Genomic DNA, 16,057 nt, shown 5'->3' on the forward strand with positions numbered 1-16,057 from the left:
GAGAAAGAGATCGGGAAAGAGAAAGGGAGAAGGAAAGAGAGTTGGAACGAGATCGTGCTCGGGAACGGGAGAGGGAGAGAGAGCGGGACAAAGACAGGGACCGTGAGCGTGACCGAGACAGGGACCATGACCGGGAAAGGGAACGAGAAAGGGAGAGGGAAAAGGAAAGGGAGCGAGAGCGGGAGGAACGAGAAAGGGAGCGAGAGCGCGAAAGAGATAGAGAGCGAGAACGAGAAAGGGAGAGAGGTCGGGACAGGGATAAAGAAAGAGATCGCCAGAGAGACTGGGATGACAAAGAAAAAGGAAGGGAAGACCGCAGGGATAAAAGAGAAGATATCCGAGAAGAAAGAAGTTCAAGAGATGTTCATGAGGAAAGAAAATCCAAGTGAGTGGATCTGAATGTTACTTCAGTCAAAAAAACCACAACCAACCACAAAGGCGTTCTTTTACTGATGATTTCAGTAAGTTAGTAAGCTGGGAAATATAAGGAAGAAGATACCCCATTTATGCAGAGACCTGGTCTTGAGACATGTCTCCCCTGCATCTGTGTGGCACATATGTGTGGCCCCAAAATCAGTATTATGCTGGTGAAGTTAATCTGATGCTTTGGTAGTGCAGAACTGTGGAACTACTCAAGAGCTAACAATTGAGTCAGACCATGTAATTTTCCATTTTAAGTATACTTCCGTGGCCTTGTCTTTAGTAATGCGAGCATTCTTGGAATCTTAATAGCGGACCGTGGTACCTTTTGAAGCCTGGCAAGTCAGATAGCAGCTAACTAGTTTGGAGTTCATGTCTTTGTTCATTAAATTTCTGTGGAACAAAAATTACCATTTGCACTACTAAATTTTCAATACCAGAAGACTGCCAGTGAAAGTGTGAACAATATCCCGAGTAAGCGTGTGGTGCTTGCTTTAAGTATGTAGCACTGATTTTTTTTCTTTTTTCATTTAGTACAATAAAATTCTCATTGTTCCATCAATAATAAGCAAACCAGTGTCGCCATGAATGGCTGCTTTGCTTGGAAGTAATTAGTAGCTTTTGTATGAGAGAATTGTGGATTTTTGTAAATTATTTAGTACGGGCTCCCCCATCCCACTGGGTGAGAAGTGAGCAAGCGTCTAGGTGGGGGCTTAGCTGCCAGCTGGGGTCAACCCGCTGCAAGGATCATTGCCACAGGAAAAAATGGATCTTAATAGTCTTTCATAACTTTTTTTGCTAAAAAGGTAGTTGTCTTAAATGTTAGAGTTTTAGCTTATGGTGTCTTACAGTACGATCAGAAAACCGATCGTACATAGAGTTTTGGAATAACAACTTCGAAAACTACAAAATTTCCTGGCATCCTTAGATGTGTTGTCTTCTCTATGAAGTGCTTAGACTTTAGGGATTGTGTTACTGACAAAGTCAATTATTGAATGTTTTCTTTAAAGAATCCTGAAGAAATTTGACTCTACCTGTTTACGCTGCAGGAAGCGTCACAGAAATGAAAGCAGTCCAAGTCCTCGTCAGTCACCCAAACGTCGCCGTGAGCACTCTCCTGATAGCGATGCTTACAACAGCGGAGATGATAAAAGTGAGTAAGAGTTGGCTATCTCTGCAGCAGGATCCAGCTTACCCTCTACTTATGGAAAATAGCTTGCAATCTTAATACAAAAAACCCAGGGCAAGCTCTTCACCTTAGTTTTAGGAGCAACACCATTTTTCTTCATTTATACGTTTGTCCTTTTGTCTTCATTTTATCACTATATGTTACCTCTGCCAGGTGACAGTGGCTGCCACATCTGTTGTTTAAGGTTCATGTTTACCAAAATGGAAGTAGTCTGCTGCTGCTGCAGCAGTAGAAAAACTTAAGAAATGTAATTGAAATAATGGATTATTTGTTTTGATTGACATGTTTTGGCATGCACAAGATACCAAATGTTCACCTGTTCTCCTTCCTAAACAATCCAAGTACATTCTTCTTCCCATTTTGTAGACGAAAAGCACAGACTTCTGAGCCAGGTTGTGCGGCCACAGGAGTCCCGGTCACTGAGCCCCTCTCATGTTACAGAAGAGCGGCAGAGTCGCTGGAAAGAAGAGGAGCGAAAATTGGACAGAAAGGAAAGTTCTCGGCGTTATGAAGAACCAGAGTTTAAAGAGAGGGTTTCTTCAGCAGACAAGCAAAGAGAGCAACCAGATGTTTCAGAAGGCTCCCGGTCCAGGATTCAGGAAAGTCTTGGGCACCGTCCCTCTGAAGAGAGAGATGCTTCTGATAGAATGCATGATGACAGCAAGAGGAAGTCTAAGGTACAGAAAAAAGCCACAAAGAAGAAGAAAGATGATGACAGTGGGGTGGAAAGGTACGCTAATGAATCGACGACTGAGGAAAGCCAGGTCTTTTCACCCAAGAAAGGTCAAAAAAAGAAAAATGTAGAGAAGAAGAGGAAGAGGTCCAAGGGTGATTCTGAAGTTTCTGATGAAGAAATTGTTCCACATCATAAAAAGAAGAAAGGCCCTAGAACCCCCCCTGTAACAAAAGAAGAATTGGTTGAAGCACCACCTGAGAAAGCTGTGGCAGAAGTCCCCCAAAAAAGAGAAGATACAACTTTTAGTGACTGGTCAGATGAAGATGTTCCTGAACGTGGTGACATTGTTGTTCCAGAAAGAAGCACTGAGGACTCCCATAGAAAAAGTCACAGGACAAGGGGTGAAAAGGTGGAAGCCCCTCATGTTACTATAGATGATGGACCACACCGTAAACCTGTGGATCAGAAGCGCAGCAGCAGCCTTGGTAGCAATCGGAGCCATGCCTCAAGCAGGCTTAGATCCCCTTCCAATGAATCAGCTCATCGCAGTGGAGATGACCAGACTGGACGGAAGAGGATCCTGCACAGTAGCTCTAGAGACAGGGATAGGGACAGGGACAGAGAGAAGAAAAGCCTAGAAATCACTGGGGAACGGAAGTCCAGAATTGATCAGTTGAAACGAGGGGAACCCAGTCGCAGCACATCTTCAGGTAATAAGACACATTTTAGTGAGACTGACCTATCATTCTATATAAAAGTGCAGAGGTATGAATCCCATATTCAAATCATTCTTGCGTGGCTGTATACTCTTTTCATTTGTAATTAACGTGAAGGGAGAGGGAGGTACTCTCTAACATTCACAAAACTAAAGTGAATTAAGATTCCTGCAAATATTACCATATTTGAAAAGCTGATCCTCAGCGGGCAGGATTACCACTTTGTTTACACCAGAACATTTGATCAGATTCAGTTCATGCTTTCTGGGGAATACAGTAATTTGTAGGACAAAAAAAAAAAACTAGAAAGAGAAAATGCTTGTGCTAACAGAACACTGAGGTAGTTTTATCATCTAAATAATGTTCTTAAATGCATTATTAACATTTTTTGATATTTTCCATATTTTGATATGGAAATTCTGAAATCTACGCAAAATGAAAATGTCTCTTCTCTCTGGGAGAGAGATCCATTATCATCTCCGGAGCTATTTTCACTGACATAAATCTGTCATGGTTCCTGTTAGGCATACTTTTAATGCATATGGAAATCATCTTTGTTGCAAATCAAAATAACCACAAATTACTGGTTTTGTTTGTGTAATTCCTGTAAAAAAAAAAAAAAAAAAGGGGGGGGGGGGGGGAGTTAAAATGTTTTAAGATTCAGACAGCATCAATAGGAAAATATCTTCGTCCTAAAGCACTTTGGCACTGTATTCTCCGCACGGTTACGTGCCTGAAATTGTTTTTCTGAATTTATCATTTTGCTAGCCAGGGCATTCCTAGCTTTTTTTAAGACACGTTTTGAAAACTTTGAATTTTGAGATGATTCCCTAAATTTCTGAGTTAAAATGATAAACCTTCAGTTTGGCTTCTGTCATAGTAGGAAGTAGCCACTAAAAATCTTTTTGGGGAGCGAGAGAAATGTCTTATGTTTTTAAGTAAGGTTAAATCTATAGGCAATCTGAAGGCATTGTTAATTTGAAGATGATGCTTTTGAGAAGTACATTTTCATACCTGAATCTTTTAAATGCTTTGGTCTAGTAAAATGGTATTACATTTATGTGCTGTAGTCACGGTTATGTTTGAAATATTTTATTCAGATCGTCAAGATTCAAGAAGCCACAGTTCAAGAAGAAGTTCTCCTGAATCAGATCGTCAGGTCCATTCCAGATCTGGGTCCTTTGATAGCAGGGAAAGGCTTCAGGAGCGAGATCGACATGAACATGACCGAGAACGAGAGAGAGAGAGGAGAGAGGGAAGACAGAGAGACTGGGACCGAGATGTTGACAAAGACTGGCCGAGGAGCAGAGAAAGAGAGAGACTCAGAGAACGAGAGAGGGAGAGGGAGAAAAGACGGGAGCTGGACAGAGAGAGAGACAGACAACTACCCGATGCTGCTGAAAGAGAGAGAGACAGAACTCTTGACATCTCCTCTCAAAAAGAATCAACAAAACACAGTGAAACAAAACTGGACAGAGATCACGAAAAGGAATTTGATGGTGTTTGTCGGGATTCAGCAGCTTCAGAGAAGGAAAGAACAGACAAAGATTTAGGACCTTCACAAGGTTTTGAAGATGGAAATGAGGCCGAAAAAGTAGAGAGTTTAGAAGGTGAGATACTCTGGGAAAGAACCTGGACTGACAAATATTTTATTCTTTCCCTTTTAGCATAGTGCTGAACGGAGCTATATTAGAATGGTTTTCTACTGAAAGGCTTATTGGCTCCAGCTTCTCTACTGTGGAAGCAGACACAATAAGAGAGAAATCTGCTGAGCGTCTTCTTTAGTGTTAATTATGCTAGTGTTATTTGTTCATTTCTAAAGAAGTACTGAGGCAATGAAGTATAAATGATTTGAGGTATAATTTCACCAAGGTGTAACATTTCTGAATAGGCAGTTTGCTAAAGAACAACACCAACATTTGATTGCTTTGTTATATAAGTTCTATTTCTTAGTTTGGAAGTGACAGGTAAAGGGCGGAGGGGGGAAGTGTTGACTTGGAACTGTTCTTTGGGGTTTTTTTTCTGCAGAGCTCAATTATCATGGAAATTATTGTCTGATTAGTAGGTGAAACATATGTATGGCTTGGCACAACAGTCCAACAATGGCTTTCCTGAGTTAATCTTATTAAATGCAGCTTCAATCTGCTGGCCTTTATGGTGCTGGGGAAAATGTACTTAGTATTAATAAATAAAGAAAGGAAGGGGCAAACGCTAACAAGAACTTAAGAGTTTGTCACATGGATTAGACAGCTTGAGCTTTGCATGCATAGGGAGTTTGGGAAGTACTTTTAAACCTGTATCAACACGGTAAAAGAAGCAAGAGTAAGTCCAGAGTGACTTGTGTACGTTATGGTTATGTTCAGTAAGTTGGCTTTTTTTGCTGATTGCAGGAGTTGTCTTCTCTAAAATCTGTTGAGAGGGGAAAAAAGGTATTGTAGGATTTGGAATTTTTGGATGTTTGGAATCATAAGGCTTGAAGTCCGTAGTCCTCAGAAAGAGACACAAATTAAGCTTTTGTAGTTTTACACAAGATAACAGGACATTGTCTCATCATATTTGCACACTTAATAAGAATTATCAGTAGATGTTCATTGTTAATTTGGGCAGTTAAATCAAATGTTCTCTGGAGAGGATGATGAGGAATATTTATTGCTTACTATATCTCCTACCTGATTGCTTACAAAGGGGTCATTCAGGTTGACTGGTGCAATTGAGAAAATTCCTTTTATGGAGGTTATCTGTAGAGTGGAAACTCTTGACAAAGATAGTGTTTGGAGGAGCATGGGGAAGTCTGCTCTGTCTTTCTGGGATGGACAGAATTCAGTGATTTTTAAGCTAGAGGAAGGAAAGGTGCAAGAAACCTGAGAGTACAGTGTGGTAACTTCAGGAATAGTCTTTCACTAACTCTCTTCTAAGTACATTATCTGTTTCCAAGAGGACACCTATAACTAAACAGGCTGTGGATGTTAAATGTGTTCTTAGGGTCTAGCCTTACAGGAGACTTCTTGTAAGTGTTTTAATGTGTATTCTTTTGTGTATTTGTCAATGTTGTGTTCTAAATTCTCTGAAAATTAGAATCTGTAGGAAGTTATGGTATATTTAGGATTATTTTTTTAGAAAACGAAATGTTTTGTAATACATTCCATTTTATTAAAACATACTATGTATGGTACGTTTGTGATTTTTCTAAGGTTTAGTGTACTTTACAGTCTTTCATTACTTTGTTACTCCTATTCACATTGCTCCTTTTTAGCTGACTAGTATGTTGTGTTTTTAATGCAAAATTAATATAAAAGTACATTTCTGCAAAAAAGCAGTAAAGGCTGAAAAGTAATAGGATTGTAATCTAGAAATTATCAAGCTTTGATTTGAAATTCAAAATTGAGAAAGTAATCTTTTTTAATCATGTATTGAGAACTATGGATTATTATTTTTAACTGCTTCGTACAGTAATTTTTTTTTTAATGGTTCATTTGTGCTGTCCAAGCACATAGTTATAATGAGCTAGTGTATCTGGTAGATCAGTGTGGAGGCAGAAGATAGATCATACAGGCAGCGAATATTTAAAATTATAAGAAAAAATGAAATCTAGTATAGATCGTCTTATTTTCCTTTTAAAAAGGAAAAAAATTGTTGAGAACTAAATACAGTTTCCAAATCTGATGATGTTAAGGAGCTATCTGATATTTACTTGGACAAATTACTGTAGTATATTGCCTAACAAAATGTGTGAGGGTATAATTACTACATTATTGTTATGTCTTGAACCTTAATGTGTTTGCTCTAGGAGTGGGCTTAAATAATGCTGAAGTTGCTATATGCTTCTTCCAAAGCACTGCCAGGCGGTCCGAGTAGTTAATTTATGCTCTGCTAGCATGTCTTTTACTTGCTTTTTCCATACTGATTTTTAGGTTAGTTGAGGTGATTTTTTTTTTTTTTCTTCCCCCTCTATAGCTTTTACACAGGCAAGCAAAAAAAAAAAAAAATTGGGAACACCTTTAAAACAGAGGCAGTTTCCCTTCTGGATAAGGGAGCTGGAAGATATTCGAACAGTCATCCACAGGGGAAGACCCCTGTAAATTCTGTCTAGTTTGTATGGCACAACTCATTGCAAATACTGTGTCGGAGAACCCTAAGAAAGCCTGAGTTTTGAGCAGTAGGGTTTCCGAATACTTGAGTTGGATCTTTCAGTCTTGGAGGTGAGAGAATACCTTCAGATGTTCCTTTCGTGAACTGCAAAATGTAATGTTTGAGTGTCTTGTGTTTACAGGATTTAAGGAACATATTTACCCATACAGCACAGGTATTTCTATATGTATATAGTAACTGGATGGATAGGAGTATAACAACAACTAAAGAAGTTTAGCATGGCTTTCTAAAAGCTCCTCTTGTGGCTTCCGCGAAGTGTCTAAAACTCTGTGAATAATTGCTTCATTTAGAATATCTTGCACCTTCTTATTTTGGCGATTTTGTTCCTTCTTTCTCTTTTAGAGCCTTTGGAAATGAATCTGAACTCAGGATTCAGTGCAAAAGCATCTGAAAGAGTTTGTGGTGCCAACTTAGATTTGTATTATTAAGTACATACCAGATATCAGATAATCAGCATATGTTTCTTCCGAATATGGCCTTTCATGTGCAGTCTGACTAATATTGCACCAAGTAAAATGAGTGAGACACATAAAATTCAAACTGCCGCGTTGTGTATGGGAGAAAAAAGGTCTCTGTTTCCATGAGTTAATAACTGTTTTCATGTTGAATATACTTGTCCCCCAAAACTAACAGTTTAGTTTCTGAAGCTTTTCAGGCTGCTTAAAGCACGTTTAGAAAACAAGAATGATTGCTTTAAAGCTACAGTATATATCTGTCTCTGTAGGAGGAGAAGATGAAGCAAAGATTGATGATGTACAGTCATTGGGGTCTGGTGCTGGAGAATACGAGCCAATCAGTGATGATGAACTAGATGAAATTCTGGCAGGTGATGCTGAAAAGCGGGAGGATCAACAGGAGGATGAGAAGATGCCTGGTAAAAGTATAGCAAAACCCCTTTATGATTATTTGAATATAAAGGTTAGATCAGTTTGCATATAATGCTGTCAACAATATTTCTGAATTAGGAATGCAGTTGGTATGCTCTTAAGTATTTCTCATTTGCTCTGTAATAGGTAAGCCTGAGACGTCTAGAGGTAAGTAAAGAGTACTGGGAGCTGTATTGTGAAGTAGTATTTATCTTGTTTTATATAGCTAGAAAGGTAAGCTTTTTGTTTTTATAAACACGTTTTCATTTATCCCATTTGGTTTTGATCATTACTTGGAACTGATATTTTTATGAACAGATTTTATCCGTGCTTGAATGTTTCCCAAATGCACTGGGAAGCTTCAAATCTTCTACTTGTCTTAAGTTCAGTTGGGTCATCAGGGCATCAGTGTTCATATTTTCTGTGCTAAACATACTAGACAAACACAGTTGTACGGTTATTCAATAAATAGCACATACCTCCTTTGAGGGGCAGGGGGGGGGGGGGGGGGGGGACCAACCAAAAACATTCAGCATCCAGAGTTGAAATACTAGCTTTTTAAGCATTTAATTTGGATCTGTCGTAGCATGTTTAGTTGCACTGTGACTCTTGTGAATGCATAACTGATGTGTCCAAATCTGCTGGCTAAGCAGAGTCCAAGCAGCCTTTCACAAAGGAGTTGCAATAAAAATGAAGCAGAATATTAGGGGTGGGGTGGGTTTTTTTTAATCCAAGAAGCTTTATATTTGTACACTCCTTTTTTCCACCAATCGAAGTGAGTTTTGACGTTTTTACCTGAAGTGTTCATCAAGTATCTGGCTTTGAGAACTGCAGAACAATGTTTATCTAATATATATTGCGTTTAGGAGACAAGGATGTACGCAGCATGTGAAATTAATCAACTGTGGTAAGGGATGATGATGTGATAACTCATTCTCTGTCAATGTTTTTGCAGATCCTGTAGATGTTATAGATGTAGATTGGTCCAGTCTTATGCCAAAGCAGCCGAAAGAACCACGGGAGCCTGGGGCTGCGCTGTTAAAATTCACACCAGGTGCTGTTATGTTGAGAGTTGGCATTTCCAAGCGATTGGCAGGACCAGAACTCTTCACCAAAATTAAAGAGACTTGCCAGAGAGCGTTAGAAAAACCTAAAGGTAATTGTTTCTGCAGGAATTAAACTCTCTTTTGTACTTAATGAAAATCCTTATGAAATGTGCCTTAGTTCATTATTTTAGGTTTCAAGACCATAGAAAGTGTATAATGAGTATTGTGTGAAAATTACAGGAATGAAATACAGTTGCACGTCAGTCAAATTAGTGTTTTAATTCCAGCAGTGGTGAGGAGGTCTTGAATAATAGCCTAAACAATTTTGCATCCTATTGGAATATTCTGTTTGTGACACCATGCACGCTTTCATGGCCTAAAGTGTGTCAGCAGTTTTTTGGAGAGCTAAATATCTTCTGCTGTGAATCAGCAGTAATATTGCGAGAAAGAAATAAGTTTTCTTATTTTCTTTGAAGATCCTCTGCATGTCCTCTTATTTTCGTTCTGAAGATCCTCTCCAGAATGCATAGATAGGAGGTTTTGGGTCAGAACGAAGCAGCTACGTGAAATTTGTATGCCTGTGCTAGAAGTGGGTAATTAAATAATACACAGGTCTGGGATTTGGATAAAGTGTGTGGCATAAGACACGCATAATAGATGGGATGGGCATGAACTATACCAGTGCTGTTTACTACAATTTTGTACTGTAAGCAGGGCTTTCGTATGAGAGGGAATACTGATTTTTCTCTTTGGCATCTCAGGAACCAGTTGAGCTGCTTGCAACAACTTGCATGGTAGAATTGGGGTTTTTTTTAGAGCTATGAAACATTTGCTTTCTGTAAGATCTCTATGGAAATTATTCCAGGATCTAAATGTGAGAAGATTATGACTTAGAAATAATAGTATCTGCAGAGCTCCTGTTTTTAGAGAATAGCAGATTTTTCCGATTTTTTTTTTTCTCTGTAAATTCTAGTTCTTAATTTAAAACAATACTTTCACATTCTTTGCAACATTATTCTTTATGCAGTTGTGTTGTTAATCTCCACGAATGTAACTGCTTGCTTGAGCCGTTTAAATTGTATAACTATTAATCATGGGCTGTTGCTATTGCTTCTACTTCTCTTTTTTTTAAAGTCAAATTAAATGCAAATATTTTTAATGCATCATAGACAGTATAATTTGAGGTGTGTATTTGGTATTAGTAGATACTGTAAATGTTCCACTGCAATATTTGCAGCTATGCAGTATTAGCTTTCTTCTAGTTTAAAAAAAAAAAAAGAATCTCAGCTCTTATGCTTAAGAATTCATATAATCGATGTAACTGGTACAATATTGAGTCTTCCTGAGTTTGCAAACTGACTGATATAGTAAAGGTATGAACTATGTCTCTCTCCCCGTAAGCTTAATTTTGCTGTACACTTAAATACTTCTTACCAGGGATTCCCAGCAACAGGAACTGCAGTGCAGAATCACTCCACCTGGCTATTTAAAATGATACCTGAAATAACCTCAGCAGCCCTTGCATGCTTCTCTAGAAGTAAACAGAAGGTCCATAGTGATAAAAGGAGGCTCTCTGGCACTGCCTCTGGGCTGTCTTAAGTGTACATGGATTCAGCAGAACTTTGTTCTGGAGAGGAAGGGGGATTGAAGTGCCTCCGTTGAAATTTTTCCCTTTGGTGTGTGCAGTCTGTCACGCATCAAAGTTGCTGCATGTGGAACCACCAGTAGGCTTTCAAGCGTATGCGTTTCCCCTGTAATCTGCTAGGTGAAGGTTCCTCGTATAGTGATTACACAGCCACAGCACATATATTCTAAACTAAGGCACAGATAAGGTGCTCTGAAAAGTGAATGAATTGGAGCTCGATATTCAGTATGTGTTACAGTGAAAATGGACTTCTTCATGGTGGTATAATTTGTTTCCCTGTTTTATTCCTGAGTTTGGTGTTCCCTTCTTTGTTCTCATTATGGATGAAGAGTTTCTGGTAATACACTGAAATGCAGAAAAAAAGGAAATGATAGCATTTGGGGGGGATTTTTTTTTTTAATTAATTTTCTTTGGAAACAAAAGTCTGTAGTATGTGATGGAATTGAGATTTGTAGCTGACTTACCCTCTATTATATGCAATATTCTGCTCTAAGGATATGGACATGCTTAGTCGCCAGATGTGCTCAGCATCTGGCACCTAGGCAGACTCTGCAAGCTGTCAGTGTTGCCTTTGAAGTGGCCTTTTTGTGTCTTCTCACATATTTGTGGTGTTGATTGTCCATTGAGGCTGTTTTGATGACTTCAGTGCAGTTCTCTTTAACCTGCCCTTGATTTCATGTAACTGCTTTTTTCACCTTGTTTAAAAACTAATCTTATTCAGCTTCATTTGAATTCTGAGTGGTTTAAAAATGCATCTTGTTCTCTTCTGTGTGCATTCTGCCAAACTGCTGTAGCAGTCTTTGCTTTTAGCTGCTGAATTTTCCCCATGTTTGCTGGTGTCTCTAGTTAGGTGTTAGATTCCCTGCTAAGCACCAAATGTTTTGCTACATAGAGCTGGCTGGATTGGACTTGCGCCCCCCCCCCCAGTTATATCATAATCTTCCTATTTATCATAAAGGGTTATAAATCAATGAGCTGCAGTCCAGCAGCGTGCACTCTTTGTCTTTGCATTCTGTAGAAACAGACGTGTCGCAGAACAAGACTCGCCTCAGGATCCATCTCTTTTTGAAGTGGTTAAAAGTGTCCTAACTGCACGCTGTTTCTTCCAATAAATGTATTAAAGGACTAATCTTGCCACTTCAAGTACTATTATCAAATGCTTTAGCTGAGCTGGTAGGAGGGGGTGGTTCATTAGCATCTGTTGACTTGTTCTCCAGGTTCATCCACCATGGATAAAAGAATTATTCTACATAGTCGTATTTCACTTCTGCATAGCCATACAAACCCGGTATCGACACTGGTACAGTTATGTGATGTCTTGCAGAGAAGTGAAACTTAGACTACTTTCTGATTAACGCTAGTAGTAAACACTTTTCATCACACATGTCTGACCATAAATGATACCCTGTCTGTCCCAGAGCTGTCACTTGATTTTTCAGGCCCCTCGGTGATTGCTGTCTCAACATTTCTTTCCAGTGCTGAAGCAACATGCAAGGGTACTCATCCTTCCCTTTAAATGGTGAAGGATTTATTTGGCTTTTATATAAACTGCAACATCCTTTTTTTCCAAACGGTGATACTGCTTAGAAGGCAGAAATACAAATAGTAAAACTTTAAGGAATTTCACATTACTGTATATTGTTGTTTCTGGTAATACAAAAATACCACGTATATGTTGATCTCTGCAAACATGAATTCCTTCTAGATGCAGAAAATCTTTTTGAACATGAACTGGGGGCACTGAACATGGCTGCACTTCTAAGAAAAGAAGAGAGAGCGGGTCTTCTCAGTAATCTGGGTCCTTGCTGTAAAGCGCTGTGCTTTCGAAGGGATTCTGCAATTCGTAAGCAGCTAATGAAGAATGAAAAGGCAAGTGGTTCGTTTACAGTGCTTGGTCAAAATGTGGAAACACAGATTCCACTATGCAAAGCATTTCTCCATTTTTGTGGTTTTTTTTTTTGTTCTGGAGTAGACCTAGTCCTTAAAGAGGGTGTAGGTTGTTTATTTGTTACTTAGGATGAGAGATTAATTTGATTGATACTAGAGGTAGGTGCTGTTTCTTGTTTTGGGGTTTAAATTCTGGAGGTGCACTTTCTACATTTAGAGAATACATGATAAAAGGAATTGTTTAAAATACAGTTTCAAAGACAAATGTTGAATGATTCTCCTGCTTAAGATTCCATATACTTTTATAAGAATTATAAGATTCTGTTCTTCCAATTTAAAAGTACCTAGATAATTTTCTTTTCAAAATTAAAAGAAAAAATATTTTTGCCATTTCTTGCACTACAGTAGGTTTTATGATCTTGCATGCTAATCGAAAAATCATTAATTCTCAATCTTTTCTAGTGAATATGTGTGATTAAACCCCTAATTATTGAAAGTACTTGAGCTTAATTTCTCAGCTTGCATGTTAAAAGCCACTGTTTTCACTTTTTTTAAAATTTTTAATTTCAACAGGGTGCAACAAAACAAACTTACACAAATTCTGCAGCGATGGACAGCGACTTGTTACGGTTGAGTCTACGGTTATTCAAACGAAAGACTGTGTGCCAAGTTCCTGGGCAGGAAAAGACAGAGGATAGTAAAATTCCCCAACCAGCTATCCAGCAAGAAGTGTGCGTGTCTTGAGTGAATGACCATGGTGGCACTTTCTAGTTGATTTCCCACTACCAATGTTGGTACTGATGTTTAGAACTGGTTGGTTGGAAAGCAGCTGTAGAAGATGGAAGAAAATACTCCGTTTGTACACAGATAAGAATTATTGGGTTTGGATGTGAATAAAAGGGGTAAAAAATAAAGTCTTTTGTGTGAAGTTCTCTGCAAGTTTTGTAATATTGAATCTTACACTGTAACATAAACCTGTTTTATGGTGCATCAAGTGTAATAATGTGAAAATGTCTGGTTTTAGCATTTATAATACCATCTGATATTAAACTTTAGAAAAAAGTCTGTGTATCTTTTTCCTCATTGTGAATAGTCTTTTTTCCACCACCACCCTGGTCCCTCAATACGTCTGGAATTTCTTCAGTAGCTTGGTGTGTCTGGGTGTCTGTTTACCTCCACTTCCCAAATCCCTTTCTTACCACAGCAGCCTCTGGTGTGGATCTGGATTTGGACAAAACTTTAGCTCTTTTCCATCTTTAGCAAAGGTTTTCTCCTGATAATTTCTGGACACAAAAGTCTAGTCTAGTCACTTAAGACTCCTATTCTTGTTGATGGAAAGAAAGTTAAAAGAAGTTAAAAGATGGAAAGAAGTTTAAAAAAAAAAAAAAACCACCCACAAAAAAAACAAAATACCAACCTCCCAGGAAGTGATTTATGACCAATTTTCAATGCCTATATTTGAGACTAACTGCATTTTGGAAATGCGTACTGCTTACAAAGGAGGACTAGTGGATGTATTTTATGTTGCGTTATGTATCAGGGCAGACCAGTCCCATGCAGAAACCTGAGGGTATTTCACACGTGATGAATTTTGGGTCTTTTCGGATGTTAGCAGTAAAGGCAGTGAGCAGTGATGTTTTGCTGGGTGTTACGGATTTCAGGGACCTGATTAGAAACTTGTCAAGCCTGGGCTCAATTTTGTCAGAACTGTTTTCAGTTTGAGAAGTTAATATCTTGTGTGGGATCTTTGGATTGTACCAGTCAGGTATGTTTAGGTAGTCTGTGGAAGCCTCCACATGGAACAGAGACTTCTAAAACTTCAGACTTAAGTCTTAGTGCACACCTCTCTGCTTTCCCGGGCTTTAAACCTGAACTTTGCATTCCGCTCGTAGGCAGCGGGGAAGAAATCCATAGTTTAACCTTGATGCTGGGTTTGCTGCAAAGCAACTTGTTTTCATTATTCTCATTCAGGTTGAAAATGAGTTACGAACCACTAAATTGGTTTATATTAGTTTCTTAGCCTTTTTCTCCGCTTGGAACCAGCGCTCTGACTGCGCAGTGTGACAAGCAGCCTGTCTCACACCTCTTGTGATTACTGACAGTTGTATTGGCTTCAAGCAAAGGCCTAAATATGAATAGCAATTCAATTTGAATACGAACCTTTCTTACTATAATGCTTTCCTATAATGCCTAGTATGTAAGCGTTCAGTAAAATGTTCTTATATTTCAGTTAAAGAATTGTTAAAAAAAAATGAGGGGGGGGTTATTTATATTTTTGCAAGTTCCCACATGCTAGTGTATATGTACTTGTATCAAATATATATAACATGAGAAATTTCTACCATTTGTTGGATTCTTATTAAACTTACAGGATACAGGCAGAACTATCTTCCTAAGTTTTTCACTTGTTAAACATTTTTAAGAGACTTGGTGACTTATTTATAATGTCACTGGTGATTTTATATACACTTACCAAAAAAAATAGTGTATTTTAAAGACACTAGTACTTTAACCTGAGCAAGACTTAACAAACCTGTTCTATTCAGCATTTAAATGCCTTCTCACCTATTTTATAGCTACAATAATGCTGCCTTTAAACTGAAAGTATTAGATCATTGCTTCCAATTATGTTAAAGCCTATTTTAATCTCCGTCTCTAAGAGACATAAAAATGTTTGATAGCTGGAAACAGCCTTGTCTAAGACTGCAGTACACAAAATAGATTCACTGTGTGGTATTTAATTACACTGTGCTTACTTTAAACACTCTTCCTGTAAAACAGTCAAGGTGTATATATGCACTTAGTTTGCAGAATAGTATTTCACATTATCCTAGAAAATGCAAAATAAAATAGGCTTGATGGGTTACTATGAGTACCTCATGAAGTGCTAGTGTTCCATTGAAGGTCAAAGCCAGTGCTGACCTGTACCGTCATTTGTTGGAATTACGCAAAAAAAAAAAAAGGTGCTGAAATTGTCTCTGACGCATCTTTGGTTTGATTTGATTTCCAGTGCTTATGAGTGCAGAAGTACATTGTTGTACCGGCAGAAACCACGGCTGTTTCTGAGGGAAGCACTGAGATTTTTTTTCAAGCGATTCCTCTCTTGCCTGGCAGCAGTTACTGCACGGTTAGAGCCCTGCAAAAGTGTGAAAGTTTTGTGTATGAATATTTTTGGTCTCCATCATTTTAACATAAAATAATGTTTAGTTTGCAGGTGTTCTCTCTGACAGGGAATGTAAGTTACAAAGCTGCCTTCAGGTAATTTTACAATTGTTACATTTGCCCACATAGTAATTTCCAAAAAAAAAAAAAAGGCATGAAACTTCTCTGAATTGAAGAACTTGCTTTAGGACCTTCCATCCCCTTCCTTGTGTTGGTCATCACTTTTCTGATGTGGTCTGCCAGCCCTTTTAACATGTCTCTTCCTTTCCCCGCATTTCTCTCCTACCTTGATTTTGAGTAG

At 38.4% G+C, this 16,057-nt stretch overlaps 1 protein-coding gene across 1 annotated transcript in view; it reads left to right on the forward strand.

Annotated features, from left to right (window-relative positions):
* The window catches only part of ZC3H13 (zinc finger CCCH-type containing 13), a 43,082-nt gene extending 29,428 nt beyond the window's left edge, over nucleotides 1–13,654 (forward strand). Inside the window, exons 11-18 of the mRNA XM_009881116.1 lie at nucleotides 1–385; nucleotides 1,470–1,573; nucleotides 1,976–2,995; nucleotides 4,102–4,611; nucleotides 7,875–8,024; nucleotides 8,972–9,172; nucleotides 12,413–12,576; nucleotides 13,168–13,654. The exon at nucleotides 1–385 is cut by the window's left edge and continues 201 nt beyond it. Of these exons, the coding sequence (XP_009879418.1) occupies nucleotides 1–385; nucleotides 1,470–1,573; nucleotides 1,976–2,995; nucleotides 4,102–4,611; nucleotides 7,875–8,024; nucleotides 8,972–9,172; nucleotides 12,413–12,576; nucleotides 13,168–13,338 (2,705 nt within the window). The 3' untranslated portion in view covers nucleotides 13,339–13,654. The remainder of the gene's footprint in view (nucleotides 386–1,469; nucleotides 1,574–1,975; nucleotides 2,996–4,101; nucleotides 4,612–7,874; nucleotides 8,025–8,971; nucleotides 9,173–12,412; nucleotides 12,577–13,167) is intronic.
* The last annotated feature ends 2,403 nt before the right edge of the window (nucleotides 13,655–16,057 follow it).

Source organism: Charadrius vociferus, unplaced genomic scaffold (assembly GCF_000708025.1).
Source record: "Charadrius vociferus isolate BGI_N301 unplaced genomic scaffold, ASM70802v2 scaffold210, whole genome shotgun sequence".
Lineage (NCBI taxonomy): Eukaryota > Metazoa > Chordata > Aves > Charadriiformes > Charadriidae > Charadrius > Charadrius vociferus.